The 19,916-nt window shown below is 40.8% G+C and overlaps 1 protein-coding gene across 1 annotated transcript in view; it reads right to left on the reverse strand.

Moving 5' to 3' along the window:
- Positions 1-1,207: 1,207 nt before the first annotated feature.
- Positions 1,208-19,916, reverse strand: part of LOC125451543 (proton-coupled zinc antiporter SLC30A8-like) — a 37,389-nt gene continuing 18,680 nt past the window's right edge. The window contains exons 3-8 of the mRNA XM_059646325.1: positions 14,830-14,976; positions 13,377-13,530; positions 12,421-12,607; positions 8,348-8,453; positions 5,847-5,981; positions 1,208-2,487 (exon numbers count right to left, since the gene is read on the reverse strand). Of these exons, the coding sequence (XP_059502308.1) occupies positions 2,342-2,487; positions 5,847-5,981; positions 8,348-8,453; positions 12,421-12,607; positions 13,377-13,530; positions 14,830-14,976 (875 nt within the window). The 3' untranslated portion in view covers positions 1,208-2,341. The remainder of the gene's footprint in view (positions 2,488-5,846; positions 5,982-8,347; positions 8,454-12,420; positions 12,608-13,376; positions 13,531-14,829; positions 14,977-19,916) is intronic.

Raw genomic sequence — 19,916 nt, forward strand, 5'->3', positions numbered from 1 at the left:
AATCCTGTGTCCATCTGGTATTTTTTCCATTGTAATGCAAGTGCAGAGCATCTGGAAACCTGTCCAGAAACCAGATAAGTTGGGTCCTAGCAATGCATTCCAATTTCTTGATACCTTCATTGCCATAACATTTCCACGCATCTTGGCCTTTAAAAGAACTCAACATGCCATTATCAATGGTACTTTAGATGAAGACAGTTTCTTTTTCATTCCTTCACAAGATGAGGGCATCACTGTCTAGGCAGCATTTATTACCCATCCCTAATTGCCCAGAGGGCGGTTAAGAGTCAATGACATTGCTGTGTGTCTGGAGTCACATGTAGCACAGACCGGGTAAGGCTGGCAGTTTCCTTCTCTAAAGAACCTTAGTGAACCAGATGGGGTTTTCCCCAACAATCGTCATCGTGAGACTCTTAAGTCCACCATCTGCCATGGTGTGATTTGAACCTAGGTCTCCAGAACATTATCTGGGTTTCTGGATTAATAGTCTAATGATCATACCACTAGGCCATTGCCTCCCCTTGTGCTGGTGAGAGAGTGACTTGCTAGGACGCAGGATTTTGGGCAAAGCTCACCCTCTTTTCCATAGCATCTTTCAGCTGCTCTACTTGTACTGTCTTACATTTTTGTTGAGAATGGTACCCAGAACTATCCTGGAGCTATAAAAACCCATGGGACCTCTCCCTGTGAACTTTGTGGTATTATACATGTTGAGCAGTGTATTTCATTTCATAAGCGGTCTGCTTTTCTATTATTTATAGAAATTCAGAAGATATTCTGGTCTCCTGTAAGTCATACATATTTTAAGAGACACTTGTGGCTGGTGATAAGTTAACTGAAACTGAATTTTTATTTCAAAATATTATGGGATTATCATTCGCATTTTCAGTTCACATAATGCAATGTCCATACTTCTGTGGAAATTGTAAATGGGCGATCATAATTTTCAAATTCATTAAGGGTATTGAAAAATCTCAGAATGTGGCTTCAAATTGTGGCTTCAGATGTTCATCATACACAATCCAATGCTTCAACCAAATAATAACAAAGTTTAGGACCGTTATCAGGAAATTTTTCAGTAGTTAGTAAAACATTCCACAACATTGGCAAACAGAATGCTGGGATTATTCAACAACCAACTGCAAAGGGGCATGGAGAGGAATGTTAAGATCTCTAAGTCAAGATAAGCTGAATGACTTTCCTCATCCATAATCATCTTGTGAATGCTGCTTCTGCCTTAACACAGGATTCATTGATCCTGTGAAAGGAATGTCAGCTTTACAATGGCATTCAATGTATTAATTGTATTGGTGATACAAATTACGGGAAATCTGATAGGAGCCCATCATTCCCTCACTAAAAGTTGTTTTATATGCTTCTGAGAACTAAAGGTCTATCTGGTAGATAATCTGTCATGAAAATTGAGACATGCTTTTGTATGATCCTACTGTAAAATTAGCCTTCATTCCTAGCCCTCTTGAAACTGCTGAGAAGGACAAAATTTTTCAAGGTCCTTATCTCGTATTGTGTGTGTCTTTCTCTCGGTCTCAGTCATTGGTAATTTTTGTTAAAAAAATGCATATGCACAGAAGCTGGAGAACATTCAACTATATTCACAAGAGAAAGATAAAATGGTTATAATTTACATGAAATAACCCAAACCACCAGAAGACCATAAGGTCCAAGATATGTAGATGACAAGGAAAGCACTATAAAAGAATATATAAATGGTGAATAAGGCCAGAAGTTCATATTCACATTTTAACTGACCAGCAAGGTGGACAAATACATATTAACAAAGTTGCGGGCATGGAGAGAAAGCAATTTCTTTTTTCTCAAGTGTTGGCCTCTGGAAACAAATCACCAAAGAGGAATGAAATTATAAAATCAGGAATTGTTGGTTAATTTTAAAAGCACACAGGCCATTATAACTTGATGCCATTCCTTAGAACTTGATTTAGAAACAGTTAAATAATTTTATCCATTGTTAGTTATACGGGTTACATATTCAACTGGATGAGAGACAAAAATGCAAAGGAATCCATTTGAAAACTGTGATGTAATGAGTTGAGAGAGCAGCCTTTCAAGTATTCTTTTTTGTTGACATCTTTTCTGACATAAAATTAAACAAATGCAGAGTGGCTAAGTAGCTCTGATAAATTGTAACACTTCTCTGCGAAGAAGCAAACTAAATGTGCAACATGTTATTAAACGTATTCTTGACTTTTACTGAGGTTTCTAACATGACAACGGGTGCAGTGGAGACTAATTGATTTGCCTTCACTGGTCTTGCCAAACATAGTTCCAGCCAATGAAAATCGGTGTTGTTTCTTAAGCAACTTTAATCTTTGGGTTCCTGGCAAAATAGGCACGTTTGTTCTTGATCAGAATATTGTTCCACTTGAATTGTGACAGAATGAACAGTGAAGGCGTCAAAAATCATCTGTGTAGTTTCCTTAAGTATTTGTTGAGAATTCACCTGGTCGTCTATGAAAAACAGGAAAGTAATTATTATTCAGCAAGTATTATCAACTCATATGCATATGTAAATTGTTAAGCTGGTAAATAAGCAAGCATCACATTGGCTTGACCCAAACTTTTATTAGGTTGACAGCTCCAAGATCCTATTTTGAAAAATTCAGTGAACCTCAGGCTTATTTTGTATCCTGTTAAGGCCAATTAAATAGCCCTTAACCGCTCTGATTTTAATCCATACCCCAGCCAGAGGAAAGTCAAAGAACTTTTGCAGGGTGGAAAGAAACAGTCCAAGTTACCCAGATCAAAGTGAAGATTCAGGATTTAGCGAACTCGAATGAAATTAGAAAAGGAGATGAAAAGTAAATTGTGAGAAGGACAAGAGAATCAGGCATTATGGCTGATAACAGCGGTCTACCCTGTCCAATACCAATGCAAGCTTCACTGGTCTTACTTAGGCCTCTGAGGAGCTGTACATCGAAGAACTGTTTCTCCAAGGATATCACTGAGCAGGTCTTCATTTCAGCTTCTTCAGAAAGATTTTAGATTTGCTCAATGGCCACCATTACACCATCCTGAGCAATGGAAGTGCAGATTTATCATGCAGGTGACAGATGCCTGCTTTCTTAGAGCAGTTCAATTCAGTACAACTGATTTGATACACTGAGGTATGTCAATAGAATTCCTTTTCCATTGCTTCTGATGCTGTTTGCAGCAGACCGTAATTTTAGCAAACAAGTGACTGTAACAGGAGTCACTCAACCATTTCTTTTTAGAACACACCATGCCAATGATACCAGAACTGATCCCTTTGGCCAACAGGATCTTGCTAGGATTCCTTACCTGTATGGAAGCATCTGAACTTACTGAATGCTCTATTTCCTGTAATGTTCATAAATACAAATTATGAGACAAGTATTAGTGTATTTTTAAACAAAGTATTTTAGTGCAAATTAACGGGATCAAAGATTGTGTTTGTCAAGATAAGGTTGTTAGCTAAACTTGTGAAAACTGCATTGGGAGAAATGAAATGAATAATGTGGTGTATGATGATGTTAAACTGGAAGCAATTGTGTTGAGATTGCAAAACACATTTGTTATTTGTTGAAGAAATAATACAAGCCTTTATCCAGAATATAGTGTTAATGAGATTTGCTCTAAGAGAGTAAAGCATGTGGTTTACAGCATGAGTGGCAGGAATATGAGAGTTTAGGCAGCCACCCTTATCTGCTGTATCCAGTTTTGATCATTTCAGGGATTCAGAGTCAAGCTCTAGTACTTACTTCATGTAGGCTTGGAGTAGAAACAGAAATATTGGGAATCAGATCAGAAATGCATCATTCAGCCCTTTGAGTCTGCTACACCGTTGAGTATGATAATAGTAGTACATAGGTACAGTGAAAAGTGTATAATGTCACCATGTTCTGAATAAATTGTCCATAAAGTAAAATACTGAATAAATTATTATTAAATTTAGATTATTAAAACTGAAACCGTTCAAAAGTTATTCTTTCCCTCTCCATAGCCTTTGCCATCTGTGTTCCTACAGTCACTGCCATTTGACATCACCCCCTGGGTCCTGGCAATGCGCTCCTTTCATGCCACTGCAGGCAGCATCACTTCCATGCCTGCTGCTTCCGAACTGGAGATGGTCTCGCTGTGCAGGTCCTGTACCTCCTAAGGTGGACATTGGCTGACAGGGTCCTGGCTCGTCCTCCAACGCCACAACCCATGGTGGGGCAAGGATGAAGATACATGGGCACCCCCCCCCCCCCCCCCCCCCCCCCGCCACCCGCCTCCTCTCGCAGGACGACATCGGGAAGCTGCCCCGGGGCAACCAAAAGAAAATGTGACCGAGCTACTGAGCTGGAAAGATGATGATGAAGCTGTACGGATGTGACCGGATCTGCCACATGAGCCTGTGAGAGGCTGAGCTCTGCGTTCAGGAGCCGAATGCTGCCATCCCCCTGTGGGCGGCACGGTGGCTCAGTGGTTAGCACGGCAGCCTCACAGCGCCTGGGACCCCGGTTCAATTTCAGCCCCGGGTGACTGCGTGGCGTTTGCACATTATCCCTTTTGTCTGTGTGGGTTTCCTCCGGGCACTCTGGTTTCCTCGCACAGTCCAAAGATGTGCAGGCTAGGTGGATTGGCCATGCTAAATTGCCCGTGGTGTTCAGGGGCATGTGGGTAATGGGGGATGGGTCTGGGTGGGATGCTTCAAGGGGCGGTGTGGACTTGTTGTGCCAAAGGGCCTGTTTCCACACTGTAGGGAATCTAATCTAATCTAATCAATGCCACCATCTTGCAACGCAACCCCTTGCTGAAAACATCAAATATTTTGCTCTCAACCGCTTGCTGTAGCGTAGAATTCCACAGGCTTACCAGGTGAAGAAATTTCTTCTCATTTCAGTCCTAAATGGCATACTTAAAAGTGAGCCCGATTCCTGCAATTATCCTATCCAGTCATGTTAGAATTTTATAGGTTTCTATGAGATCCCCCCACATCCTTCTCAACTCCAGTGAATATGGTCCCAACTGACCCAGTCTCTTCATACATCAATCCTGCCATCCCAGGAATCAGTCTGATCACCAAAGTCGCACTTCCTCCACAGTCACAACTAAAACTCCTGCAGCTTTTGGAAGGAGCCTTGGCTGTATTTAAAGACAGATACATTTCAGCTTGCTGGCCTGGCTTGGTGGTTGTTTGGCATAATTAGAAAATAAATGCGCATGATTATCTCAACCTCGAATCAAACAGTGGCTGAGAAATGAGATCAAACGTTGGGCTGGAAATAACAATCAAAACCATCCATTAGCTGTTTGCCTTGCTGTTGGTTAGTACTGAGCTGCTGCTAGGCTTTTGTTAGATACCCGGAAAATGGAGGTTTCCAGAGGAAATGGCATACTTAAAATACACGACAACTACAGAAAATATAGTGGGGCTAACCTACCTTAGGAAATCCATGTTTAACACCCTAGGGCAGTAAATAGTGCAGTTTTGCAGCGTAAACAGGCTATTAATGGTATTGGGACAACAAGGTGTAGAGCTGGATGAACACAGCAGGCCAAGAAACATCCTAGGAGCAGGAAGGCTGACATTTTGGGTCTAGGCCCAAAGAAGGGTCCAGATCTGAAACGTCAGCTTTCTTGCTCCTCTGATGCTGCTTGGCCTGCTGTGTTCATCCAGCTCTACACCTTGTTATCTCTGATTCTCCAGCATCAGCAGTTCCTACTATCTCTATTAACGGTATTGATCTCACATTTGCTACTAACTACTAATAAGTATAGCTAAGTAAGCAAGTTTAACTACATCCAGTATTGCTAAGTGAATGAAGCCAGAAAATTGTATTTAGTGCTGTTTCTTTACTGACCTGTAACAACATGAACTGAAATAACAACCTGGCTCAAAGTAAGAGACCAGACATGAAGGCTGTGCACTGTTTTCACTCCATTAACTGCAAGAATCTTTTCCCTCACTGCATTATACTTCAGTCCAGCAGGTGCACCTTGATGATAAGATAAAAAAAAGAATAAAATACTAGTAATGTTCTACATATTTTAAACATAGTTAAAAGGAGACCAGAAATTGAGGCTTTTTGTTTTGTCTTGCACTAATCAGAACAAGAAAAAGTGCAAAAAAACCTGCATTTGTGGGAGCTGAAGTTCATATATAAATACTCAGGACCCTGTTTTATGTAGGCAAAATGAATTTGTACATCCATTGTTCCTTTTTTTCCAAAAAAAAAGGGGTCAAAGAGACAAATCAGCTCTGCTGCACCCATATGACAGCACACTGATCAGAACTTACTTGTCTGCTCTGAGAATTAAGATTGACAGTTAAATGCTGTATCATGGCAATTAGGCCCAGTTGACCAGCACCTCTTCTCATTCTGTGCAGAATGGTGTCTTTTTTTCAAGTCTGTTTCATATGTCCTAGTTCTGATAAGTGCAAGATGAAAAGATCCTAGTCTCTTTTTAGCAATGTTTAAGTCAAGAAATTTCCTATATATTTCACATTATATCCATATTTACACATACAAACCCATATGTGTATCTATTCTATGTGCCTTCATGATGATTCTAATAGGTGAAAACATCCACCTGCCCAAGACTAAAATGCCTGACATTATGCACTTTATCATACCCATTTGTTTATTACTATGTTCCATCCACAAAACAGAATTCTTGACCCAAGCACAGAACTTCAGATTGTTTGTATGGTTTGACAGTGAAAAAATGCACTGACATTTACCAATCAATCATATGCTCTTACCCCGTCTCCCGATTTATTTCAGAATCCCCTTCCCCTCCCCCATTTCTGGAGAAGTGTCCCGACCCGAAACGTCAGCTTTCGTGCTCCTCTGATGCTGCTTGGCCCACTGTGTTCATCCAGCTCTACACCGTGTTATGCTCTTTGCCATCCTGTTTGATTTTCTCTCGAATTCAGTCTGTCATTATCAAATCTGTACTTTCCACGCTATCACAGATCCTCTTTTGTTTTTATTTTAATCAGACCCTTTCCTGAAATTTGTACTTGCTTAAAACCTATTATAGCCCTAACTACATACAGCTTTTATGAAAATGTGTGGGACTCAAGGATGTGAGTTTTTCTAACAATTTTTGTTTTTGTTTGTTTCAGGTCTCCAGCATCCATGGTTCCTTGTTTATTATAATGAGGAATTAGATGTCATCCCTCAGTTCAAGGATGACATGTACTTGGTGCGGTGAATTTAGGCTCAAAACGTTAACTCATTTTTTTCTGCCCACAGATGCTGCCAAACTTGCTGTTTTCTCCAGCACTTTCCCTTTGCTGGTGAGTTGCTGTCATGGGTTTTCATGTGACTGAGCAGCTGACTATCATTTCACATCTTTGGACACATGGGCAGGACATTCCTTAAAATACCAAGATTGGAGACAAACACCAGCCTTGCTCCACTCCCCACTCCCCACACCCCACGCCCTGAAACTTGCCTGGTTGGCCATCATCCCCAGCTGCACACATTGCAATGGAGGCAGAACGAGGTCCTTAAATGGCTAGAAATTACTTACCAAACAGCCTCGGTAGGGTGAAAGGTAAATTAACTGCTTGATGTCTTTCCCAGCCTCCTACACAAGGTACATGATGGGCTGTGAAGGAAGACTGTGAGCTTGCTTGCCCTTTTATTTTACATTCAACTCTCCCATCTTTAAAATTGCCGGGATAAATTTAACCATAAAACATTTTTTTTCATGTAGGGAGTCCTTTGTTGTCAAAGTTGCCCTTTTGAGAGAGGTGACTGCCTAGGTATGGAAGTGCTCAGCATATTCCAGTGTCTCTACATCAATGTATGTGATACAATATATGGCTGGCCATGCGTGGGTTAATACAAGTTTTGTTTTGGTGACATTTAAGGACAGGCCAGGTTTCTTGTTTATAGCATTGAAGAGGTCAAGTGGTTTGTAAATCTGGTAGAAACTGGAGACCACATGTATAGACCATGTAGCGGGCAGTTAAGTTTGACACAAAGGTGATTGAAATCAAACAACAATCAGGTGGTATTTAATACTGACACCAGAGGGTAGCTAACCTCTGAAGTGAGTAGTCAGTTTCAGATACATTATCACTAGCACAGGGCTACCACACAGTCATTTCTCAAGATGGATACCTACTTGCTTCTTGAGGCCACTCATAAAATTTTTAATCTGGTAACTTCATCCGTATTATTCTTTGTGTGAATAATTAAGTTCTGTTCCTTATGTGCTTCATAGAGCCAGAAGGGCATCATAAAGCCAATGTTGTGTATATGACAAAATCCCAAACTTCCTCTAAAAATCACTTAAAGTGAAATGACGGTAGAAATAAAATGTTAATAACACAGCCAAACAGAATTACCTTCCATCAACACCAACAAAATATCTCGCAGAACGGTGACTGTTGTTCCCAAAACAAACACAGAGAAAATAAACGTGCAGATAGGATCAGCTACTTTGAATTCAGGCTGGAACAGACAAGAATAGTGATACTTTTTCAAAATGTTTTTTAAATGTCTCTATGAAGCACCTAAAATAGAGTGATCAGAAACTATATTTAATGCTTTATATTTCCTTCCTTCCTCCTCAGATGTTCATGACCCATGTGCTCATGATAAAACTTCTACCCATGCTTTGTAAAACTATGGCAAATTTGCTGGGTGCTGAATTATCTTATTACTAATGCCTATATGGTTATTAGCTTCCTGTAATGGAGGTTTCATTTTTTGATAAACGCAGGAATAATCCAAGCCAGCCAATTACAGACCCGTCAAATCTCAAAGTCAACAGTATTGTGATGGAAGGTGTTGACTTGCTAAGCAATAACCTGCTCAGCAATGTTTTGTTTGGGTTCTATTTGGTTCTGGATCTCCTTTAAACCTTGATCCAAATATGGCCAAAGAGCTGGATTGCAGATGTGGCTCATTAGCCAAGGAACAGGATACATGAGTGGGGAGGTTATGCTATATCGGCATAAAACCTGATTAGGCCCTACTGGAGTACTGTGGGAAATTCCGGTTACCACATTATAGGAACAACATGATTGCACTGGAGGGGGTGTGGAGGAGATTTACCAAGACATTGCCTGGGCAGGAATACGCAGATACAAGGAAAGATTGGATAAGATGTGATTGTTTTCCTCAGAGCCACATGTTTTCCATTAGTGCAGGGATCAATAACCAAGGTGTATAAATTTAGGAAAATGGGCAGAAGGCTAAGAGAAAGGTTGAGGAGAAGTTTCTTCATTCCAGAGGGTGATGGGAACCCATAACTCTCAACCTGAAGGAGCGATTGAGTCAGAAACTCTCAGCATTCAAGTAGTATTTATAGCGTCTAATGACATGAAGGTTTGAATGGCCTCCTTCTGTCCTGTAAACATCTATGATTCAGACATAACAGAGAGTGCCCTTCAAAATCCGGTATTAAGGAGCCACGGTAAAATTGGCATCAATGAGAATGGAGGAACATACTCCACTGGTTGGAGTAATACCTAGCACAAAGGAAAATGGATATTGCTGTTGGAAACCAAACATCTCAGCCCCAGGAGATTGCTGCATAAGTTCTGCAGGGGAGTGTCCTAGGCCGAACTATCTTTTGCTGCTTCATGAATGCCTTTCTGTCCTTCATTTGTGCGAAGTGGGTGTCAATAGCTGGGCTAGCATTGATAGTCCATCCCTGATTATCCAGGGAAAAGTTAAGAATCAATCACATGGGTCTGGAGTCACATGTAGGCTGGACCAGGTGACGATGGCTGATTTTCTTCCTTAAAGGGCATTGGTGAGCCTGATTGTTGTTCATAACATAAAAAGAGAAGTTGCTGGAGAAACTCAACAGGTCTGGCAGCATCTGTGAGGAGAAAAACAGAATTAATGTTTTTTGAGTCCAGTCATCCTTCGTCAGAATGTGGTGGTGTTTATGACAATCACCAGCAGTTAGATGGTTGCAATTTGGCTAGCCTCTTATACCAGATTTTATTGAATTCAAATTTTGCCATCTACCATGGTGGGTTTGAACCAAAGTCATCAGAACAATAGCCTGGGGTTAATCCAGTGAAACAACCACTAGGTCCACCACCTCAACTTCTCAGGTACTGAAACAGCCGATACCTCCAAGTAGCAATACATGGACAATATTCATGATTGACAAGTGGCAAGAAACAATTGCGCTGCACATGTCAGGCAGTGACTATGAAGAGAATATAACCATCTCCCCTTGACATTCAGTGGTTTTACCATTACTGAATCGCAAATCATCAGCATCCTTGATACTCTTCAGCAGAAACGTAACTGGACTAGACATATAGGTTTCTGACCACAAAAGCAGAAGAGAGGCTTGCAATTCTGTGATGTGTAATCTACGTCCTGACTCTCCCACCACCTGGAAGGAGCTCAACATTATTCAGAATAATCTCTTAGCACTCCATCCATCAGCTTACACATTTACTTCCAGAGAACAGCGTTTGATCTATGAGATGCAATGTAGTGAATCATCACAGCTCCTTTGACAGCACCCGTGAAAGTTGGCCCAGTATGAAGAAACTGTCACTATTGCTTCCAATTCATTGCATGATCCATACCTGTCATGGTCTGCTACTTGTCAAGACGTAGCTCTAAGGAGTCTGCTAACCCCAGTCTCCCTTGTGAATGGATACTTTCTGCCAACATGACAGCTCTACAAGGGTATACAGCATATTTGTTTAGGGACTGCACTACATGTTCAGGCCTTGACTCAGTCTCTGATACCACCTTCTCCCTAGCTTAGTAGAAGACACCAAATGCTGAGAAAACATCAATCAACTCCCAGCCTTATTTGTCTCAAGACATGCGCCCTTTAAGGAGCCCCTGATGAATGTCGCTGCACAGTGTCAACTCATGTCACTTTGCCACTTGAATAGCAACGGTGGCACAACCAAGCCTTTACCTGGTGAACCTGACCCTGGTGTTCAGAACACAAAACCCCATCATGTCTTTGTGCCAAGCAGTAATGCCCAACACACACAGACAATACAGATACTAACCCATGTACTTCACTTAATCCAACATTAGGAATGTTAGCAGCCACAAACAGCCAGCAGAACCAGGATACACCGACTGTATGTTACAGTGACTGTGATCTGATCACTCTGGTGCAGGTGATAAGTAATAGGAGGGACATCATCTATCTAGCAGGTTGTAAGATGCACTCATCATGAGCAGAAGAGCAAATGACACAAATAGCTTATTGCATGCCTCTGGAAGCACTGGCAAACTCGGATTAGGGGCACAAGAGATTCAGTCACCTGCTATGCTCTGGCTAAGTGTGTGAATTTCCAACAGATCAGAAACTGCTCTTGATTGTAAGTGCAATATGAAAACCATTTGGAGGACATAGGGCACATAACTTGGAAGAGAGCCTTCCTAAGTTACTGTTGCTGTGTTGAGTCCTAAAGGGTAAGACGATCAAAGAATAGATGTTTCTAATCACATGGAGGAGATTCCCTTCTTCATACATCAGTATACTGCCTCGTTTCCCCATCCCTATTATGCTTGCAGGAGTAATGAATCCATGACGCTCCTTGTGAAGTGCAAAGATCTGTCAGCATATGCAAGCTTCCTCATTGCTTTTCCTCTTGACTGCAGAATGAGGAACCACAAATGAAATTTCAGCGCCTAGTTTGTTTTAGCAGCAATATATATTTAAACAAATAACCAAGTGACTACATTATTGAGTGAACGGAAAGAAATAACATGAGAAAGATGATGTTCACTGTGAGCTTTAAGAGACTTGCAGCTTCCCCTGCTCTTTCACTCCATGATCACATGAACCTCGAATTTAAACATGGGTTACTCAGATTGCCTGGTCGAACCAAAATTCATATTCTCTTCTGTGTGGGCCCAGGCCTGCTGCATGCTGTTAATGCCATCTCTTGCAGCATGGAGAGGTATGGTGTTTAGATGCTGAGCTTTAGAGAGGTGTACAAAAAGGTCAACCAATGTTCATTCTGTATGGATTTTTTCTGTGAATCAATGAAAATGGATTTAATGGTGGGTTCTGTTGTAAACTCAGAACTAAAATATTGCAGATGCTGGAAATCTGAAATGAAAATAAATGCTGGGAATAAACAGCAGAAGGGATGAGAGACATGAAATTCATGTTGAGTTGAACATGTGCTGTAAACTTGCTTTGTAAATTCACCTGTTAAAAAAGCATGCAATAACTGTTCCAGTTTGAAGTAATAAAAATACATAGTACCTCCTCCTCCAGTCTAGCTGTGAGGGTGTAGCGTGGAGATAGTTGTTTTGGAAAGCTGCTTTCTTATATCTTAGCTTGGAAACTCAGTCAAGGTGTATCAGAGCAGCATATATAATTTCTTCCACTTGAAAAAAATATTAGAATGAAATGGGACTTGAAAAGTTTGTTGACCTAGAATTCAAAAGTTATAATATAGTAACTGACCTTGAAAAAAATTATAAGGGCACTAATTAGCACACTCAGGCTTTGTAAGAAATCTCCAACAACATGGATAAAAGCAGCTCGAATGCTGGCATTTGGCTGATGGCTGTGAACAGATTCCACTGCATGTTCGAAATAAGTTGCACTGTGGTTGAGACCATGACTGCCCTGATGAAGCGCCAATCCCATTCTACAAAAGACAAGGTTACATGAGTTTTGCATCAGGTTTCAGTGGAAAATTGTAGTTATGTAGCTGTTAGATTGAATATTTATATACACATATTTACAATTATGATTTTGGTTTACATTTGTCTCATCACAGAAACTGTAAGAGTGGTCAGGATTGGTTTCTGCTGTTCATTGAATAAGAGCCATTTTTCTTTTTCTTTTAAGAATTACAACATTTTATTCTCTCAATTATATAAATGAGTATTATAAAAGCCTTAGTTCAGTGGTAGTAATTTTCTGTGTCAGTTTGAAGCTTGAATGTTCAATTTGTGCCTGACTACTGAGACTTGTTGCTATTTGTGTGTAAAATGTACTGGATTACAATTGCTGCATTGTTCACTTAAACTGCTGAAGTATTTCATTAACATTGGAGATCTTGAGGTTATGGAAGGTGATATATGAATACAAATGCTTTATTTTGTAAGTGATTATACGGGAGAAATGTATTGGTGAAAACTAAGCTAGGATGAGAGTGATTATAATGCTCTGCACATTTAGAGGTAAACAAGAATATGATTTTGTCGGGTTTTTTAATTATGCTACAATAATAGGGTAAAGCAGGTTTATAAATATTGTTGAGAATCAAGCAAAAGACAAACAAAATGCAGGAGAACTGAAAAAGTTAAGAGGGGCAAAGAGAATTTACGAGTAAGGATTAATTTAAGGAATTTCTCATTGAAAAAGTAGATATACAAGGAAGCAGCAAAAAGCATTAATGAAAGTTAACTTACATTACATTTGCCACTACTGCAGAGGTAGATGTTATAACCATGACTAATCCATCAATTTCATACTCAGCACGAACCAATCTTACACAAGCGAGGTAGACCAATACTCCTGTTACAAGCCAAATTGTGATCACTGAGAAGAGTGCACCAAGAATTTCTGGTAAAAATGAAATTGGAATTAGTAAGAGTGGTTTGCCCATTAACACCAGTGGATGATTTGACATGTAGCATTTCGTTGTTTAAGATGGATGGCAAACTCCCAGGCAACCTTTATTTACTGTAACCTCGAGCAATCTGTATTCCATACAAACACTGGCTACACTAGGTGGCAGGCCCTCTTTAATTTCTTGAGAGCTGTTTATGAATTTTTGGCAGCACTTCACCCCCACTGTCACTGATGTTTGGTCACCTGGTGCAGAGAGGAGTGGGCAATTTCTCATGGGCCTGTGTGTGGGCCTGGTCAAAGTGGCCATAAACAACGAGTCAAGTCCAGGCAATGGGCAGTGGAGGGGGTCCCTATGCCGGACTTCTTACCTCTCTCCTGTAGTTACATGTGCGCCGGGTGTCCTTGGAGAAGGAACCAAGGTGGGCATGCTTAAGGCCTGTGACTGGTGGACATCACATGAACTGGAGTGCGTTGTAACCACCCTCAGTGATCATTTAGTTTCATTTTTTATGTTTACTTTCAACTTTTGATTTTTGTCACAGTACCCCATTAAAGGATTGTTAACTTTCAATTTGGCTTAATTACCATAAATAACTCTGAAGGGTCACTGGACCTGAAATGGTAACTCTGCTTTCTCCCTACAGATACTGCCAGACCTGCTGAGTTTTTCCAGCAATTTCTGTATGTGTTTCTGATTTCCAGCATCTGCAATTTCTTTTTGGTTTGGCAGAAATAAGGTTAATTTAAAAGACTACAGTCACTAGCAAATAAGAACCTTGTGTTTAGTTAGTATCTTTAACAAGTAAAACATTTCAAGGTGACTCAAATTTTATCAAGCAATGTTTGATGCTGAGCTACATAGGGAGATTTTGGGTCAGATGTCCCAAATCTTGATCATGGGCTAGTCTTTAAATAGTTATGAGAGGTATAGTAGGTCAAGGAGGGAATTTCAGAGTTTCACACATGACAAAGAAAATAAATTGTCAGAGATCAGTAACATAGTTATTTGCACTGCCCTGGACACACAAATAGTACTACTTCATGAAACAAAAGTAACATAAAACCAGCTGGCTGTACAACAAGTGGCTTATCTGATACCAGCTGTTAACTGCATCGAATTTTCCAGGAGAGAAAGAAGCCATTTGAGCACTTGGCTTCCACAGTATTTTGATAAGGAATACCCAAACCAAACTTTTAAATTATACTTGATAGATTCTGGAAAAACTTTTGTTTCTCGTCAATAGTCCTAATGCTTCCAGTTAACTTCAAGTACCTTTCTGAAATTCTCACCTGCTCTATACCATCCAAAGTTTAATCTCTTTGTGGCTGGTCTTGATGATAACCATAATGAACACAAGCTAATCAGGAAACTTGTGGCATCTGCTAAAAGATGAGCTCCATCGGTCATAACAGCCAAGCTCCCTGCTAGATAGCCACCTGAGAGAAATCATAGAACACAATGGAGTAATTCTACATGGACCTAGTAAAGATCATCTGGTAATTAGTCAACTTTATTCTATATAGTCATAGACCTTTGTTTATACAGTTATTATAATCACGACATTAACGTGTGTTCACAATTTCCTTAAAATAGTTGAATGTTCCAAGCTGTTGCATGTGAAGATCCTCAAGAGCTCCCATCAATAGTGTCAACATTGAATCCTGGGGGTCAAACTGGATGATCTCCAGAGAGATGCCAGGATCCTCCATGATGCTGCCTCAACCGGCATTAAAGCCCTGTTCCTGAAAAATCCACTGGAATGGAAGGGCCAATGTCTCGATACCCAAAAACCTCCTCCCTCAGCAGGCTGTTTTCTTCTACCTCTCTGCCGGCCAACACTGAAAGGACGGCCAATACTGAAAGGACGGCCAAAGAAGAATCTACAAGGATACGCTCAAAGTCCATACAAAGTAAGGAGGCATTGAAACCACTGACACGGAGAAAAAAGCAAAGCTGACCACCTCAGATAGTGCCACCTGATCCATCAAGGCACAAGCGTTTCAAGGCTCATTGACTCAATCACAAGTTGGAATCACAGCAGCAGAGGAAAAAATGGAAACCAACTTCGGCTGCAAATTGCAGTTCTCCATATAACAGGGTGCCCCCAATACGGGAAAATTGGACTCCTCAGTCATCTGAAGACACAGTTAGCCTGGCAGATATCATCCTCAATTCCAAAGGACCGCTGACAATGTCAGGACTATTATCGACTGAGGTATGAAACTGAATCAACTAAGAAAATATTAGAACAAGTGATTTCAGTTCCATTGCCTTCTGTGATTAGGAATTGTTCAAATTCATCAACCCAGTGAAAATATTTCTCCTCTTCTCAGACAGAAATGGCCTACTGCATTTCCTGGCACTGTGACCCCTTTTAGTGGTTCCCTCCTCACCAGGGGAAACAATATCCCTACATCCAGTCTGACCAGTCCCCATCAGAATTTCATGTTTCTAAACTCTACTGTAAACAACCCCAGTCAACTCATTCTCTCCAGATACAACAAACTTGCTATCACTGTAATCAGCCTCATGAACCTTCACTGAACTCCCTCTATGGCAAATATATTCTCTCTTAGGTTAGGAAATCAAAACTGCATGCAATATTCCAGGTGTCGTCTTACTAAGTCCCTCAATAGCTACACTATGATTTCCTTGCTTCTGTACTCAAACTGTCTTGCAATGCATTGTAACTGCATTTTGCACCTGTCTGCTTGGTTTCAATGATTGGTGAGCAAAGACATCCACACCCTTTTGTACAACAACCCTTCCTAATCTATCACCATTTAATTAATACTATGCCATTCCATTTTTCCTACTGAAGTGGGCAATTTAACATTTATCCACGTTGTACTGCATGCTCCAGGTATTTGCCATTCATTCAGCTCAAAATTGCCTTGAAACCTGTTTACATCCTCATCACTACTTAGAATCCCACCCAGTTCTGTGTCGTCAGAAAACTTTGAAAGACCACACTTGATTTCCTCATTCAAATTGTTGAGATATTTCTGAGTTGCTGGAGCCCAAACACTGATCTTCTACAGTAGCTCACTTATGACCGCCTTCCAGCACAAAACTCCTGAGATGCTGCTTGGCCTGCTGTGTTCATCCAGCCTCACATTTTATTATCTTGGAATCTCCAGCATCTGCAGTTCCCATTATCTCTCATTTAATCCTACTCAGTTTCCTGTAGGCCATCCAGTTCTCAATCCATGCCAATATATTGACACCAATCCCATGCACTTTGATCTTGCACAACAAACTGAAATGTGGGGCTTTGTCAAAAAGTTTCTGAAATTCCAAATATAATACATTCATTGCTTCTCCTGCATATATTCTACTGGTTATGTTCTCAAAAATACAGTAAGTTTGATACAAATGATTCTCTTTCTATATATTCATGTTGTCTTTGTTTTTTAACATTGGTATTTTTTAAGTGTCATGTTATCACGTCCATTTTTACAGCTATTGGTGTTAGGCTAACAGGCCGATAATTTCTAGTTTTCTCTCTCAATGCACTTCTTTTATATTTGACACTAAACATACTGCCAGGACTGTTCCAAATCTACAGAGTTTTGAAAGATAACAATCAAAACATTCACTGTTTCCACGGTCAGCTCCTTAGATACCTCTGATATGTAGATTAGCATGTCTTGGAGATGTATCAGTTTTCAGTCCCAGTAATTTCATCAGAACTATTTTAGTATTTTACAAATACTAATTCACTTTGATTCTTCTTTCCCAAAAGATGCTTGCTTCCCTAACACTTCTAAGAAACTTTTTACACCTTCTTCTGTGAAGATAGAACAAAATTTGTTGTTCAATTGCGCTGCCATTTCCTCGTTCTCTGTTATCAATTCTCTCATTTCAGACTGTCCTCATTTTTTTTTACAAACTTATAGAGGCTCTTACAGTCCACTTTTATGTACCTTTCTAGTTTACCCAAACTCTGTTTTCTCCAATTTAATGAGCCTCTTGGTCCACCTTTGCTGAATTCTAAACTGCTCCCAGCTTGGTACCTTTTCTAGGATTTTTTTATGACTCCAAAGTGGATCTAATAATTTTGTTTTGTTAAACATAGTTAGGCCATTATTCCTGTTGTGTTCTTTTGCTCGAAAATAATGCATAAATGCTCCATTGCATTCATTCCTTAATTGTCAATGATTGCTTATTCACTGGCATTTCTATTAAGTTACCAAACTATCACGGCAAACTTCCATCCGCCAATGTGGTATACTGTATCCATTGTACCCAGTGTGGCTTCCTCTACACTGGAGAAACCAAGCGGAGACTTGGGGACCGCTTTGCAGAACACCTCCACTCGGTTCGCAATAAACAACTGCACCTCCCAGTCGCGAACCATTTTAACTTCCCCTCCCATTCCTCAGATGACATGTCCATCATGGGCCTCCTGCAGTGCCACAAGGATGCCACCCGAAGGTTGCAGGAACAGCAATTCATATTCCGCTTGGGAACCCTGCAGCCCAATGGTATCAATGTGGACTTCACCAGCTTCAAAATCTCCCCTTCCCCCACCGCATCCCAAAACCAGCCCAGTTCGTCCCCTCCACCCACTGCATCACAAAACCAACCCAGCTCATCCCCTCCCCCCAATGCATCCCAAAACTAGCCCAGCCTGTGTCTGCCTCCCTAACCTGTTCTTCCTCTCACCCATCCCTTCCTCCCATCTCAAGCCACACCTCCATTTCCTACCTACTAACTTCATCCCACCTCCTTGACGTGTCCGTCTTCCCTGGACTGACCTATCCCCTCCCTACTTCCCCACCTATACTGTCCTGTCCACCTATCTTCTCCTCTATCCATCTTCGGTCCGCCTCCCCCTCTCTCCCTACTTATTCCAGCACCCTCTCCCCATCCCCCTCTCTGATGAAGGGTCTAGGCCCGAAATGTCAGCTTTTGTGCTCCTGAGATGCTGCTTGGCCTGCTCTGTTCATCCAGCTTCACACTTTGTTATCACCCCACAAATATTCTAGTTTCCTTTGTTTAGATTTAGAATCTTATTTTTGGATTGGGCTATTTTCCTTTGTATCCCAATGAAGTACTCTCTCATGTTGTGATCACTTTTTTCCTACAGGACCACTCATAACAAGATTATGAATCAGAGACAAAATTAGAACTTGCTGGAAAAGCTCAGCAGCATCTGTGGAGAGAATCAGAATTAATTCTTCGGGTCAAGTGACCCTTTCTCAGAACTGTTTGAGTAGTGAGGAAGGATCACTTGACCTAAAATGTTAACTGTGGTTCTCTCTACAGACCTGCCTGAGCTTTTCCAGCAATTTCTACTTTTGTTTCTGATTTACAGCATCTGTAGCTCTTTTGGTTTTTATTTAAGATTATTAATTAACTCCTCTCATTGCAAAAAAAAACATATTGGAGGATTGCCTGTCTGAGTTGGGGCTCAATGTACTGGTCTAGAAAGCCTGCTTGTGGCTCCAGGAATTCCTTCACCACAATACTGCTGTTAATGTGTTTTCCCAAATCTGTGTCTAAAGTCATTCCTTGGTACTGAAGCGTGCTTGCTGAATGCATACCAAATTTTCTGCATGATGCTACACCCCTGCATCAGCACTATTGTTTGAAGGCCAATAGACAACTCCCACTAAAGCCTTTCCATTCCTTGTTGCTTCCTGGCTCTTCATTTAGCATGTTCACAACATTACTGACCTACTTTCAAGATGATTTCCAATTCCTTATCCGTGCCATCACCAATCTGCCTAGCTCTGGTCTCTGTAACATTGTCCAGCCTCTGTCACTGCTTCTTCCACAATTGGAGTGCTAATTCTAGACCTGGTTTTTGCAGAACCATGAAAGGAGCTGATGGTATACCTGACAAGCCCAGGGATGTGGATAACCATTTCATCTCAAAGGCAGGGTGTCATTTAAATAAAAGTTATACCCAACATTCAGACACACTGACTGCTTGGCCAATGGCAGTAAGTGAAAAAATAGCATTGGGGTAGCTTGAGAGAACACTCACTGGTAAGCAAGAAAGCTGTCCTTGGTGCACGCCTGGAAAGAGCAAAAGAAAGAGATCCAAATCTGCTGATCTGGGCAGGATTAAAATTAACTCAAACAGGATCACTTCAGAAAGATAAGTGACCAGGTGATTGAAGAGTATTTCCATTATCAGTTGAAGGGAAGGGAAGGCATGGTAGTGCTATACTGAGGAGATGTTATGGCCATTTTGGAGAGCCTGCTGCTCTGGTGCCCTCCTGGCATATAAGGAGTTCAGCAGCAGGCAAAATGTTGATATTTATTAGGAGATTTTTTCTGGCCAGTTAAATCTAACTGTCATACTGCTGCATCTAGACAGCCAACAATCTGAAGCTATGCTGAAGAAATCAGTAAATTATTAGGC

Source organism: Stegostoma tigrinum, chromosome 5 (genome assembly GCF_030684315.1).
Source record: "Stegostoma tigrinum isolate sSteTig4 chromosome 5, sSteTig4.hap1, whole genome shotgun sequence".
Classification (NCBI taxonomy): Eukaryota; Metazoa; Chordata; class Chondrichthyes; order Orectolobiformes; family Stegostomatidae; genus Stegostoma; species Stegostoma tigrinum.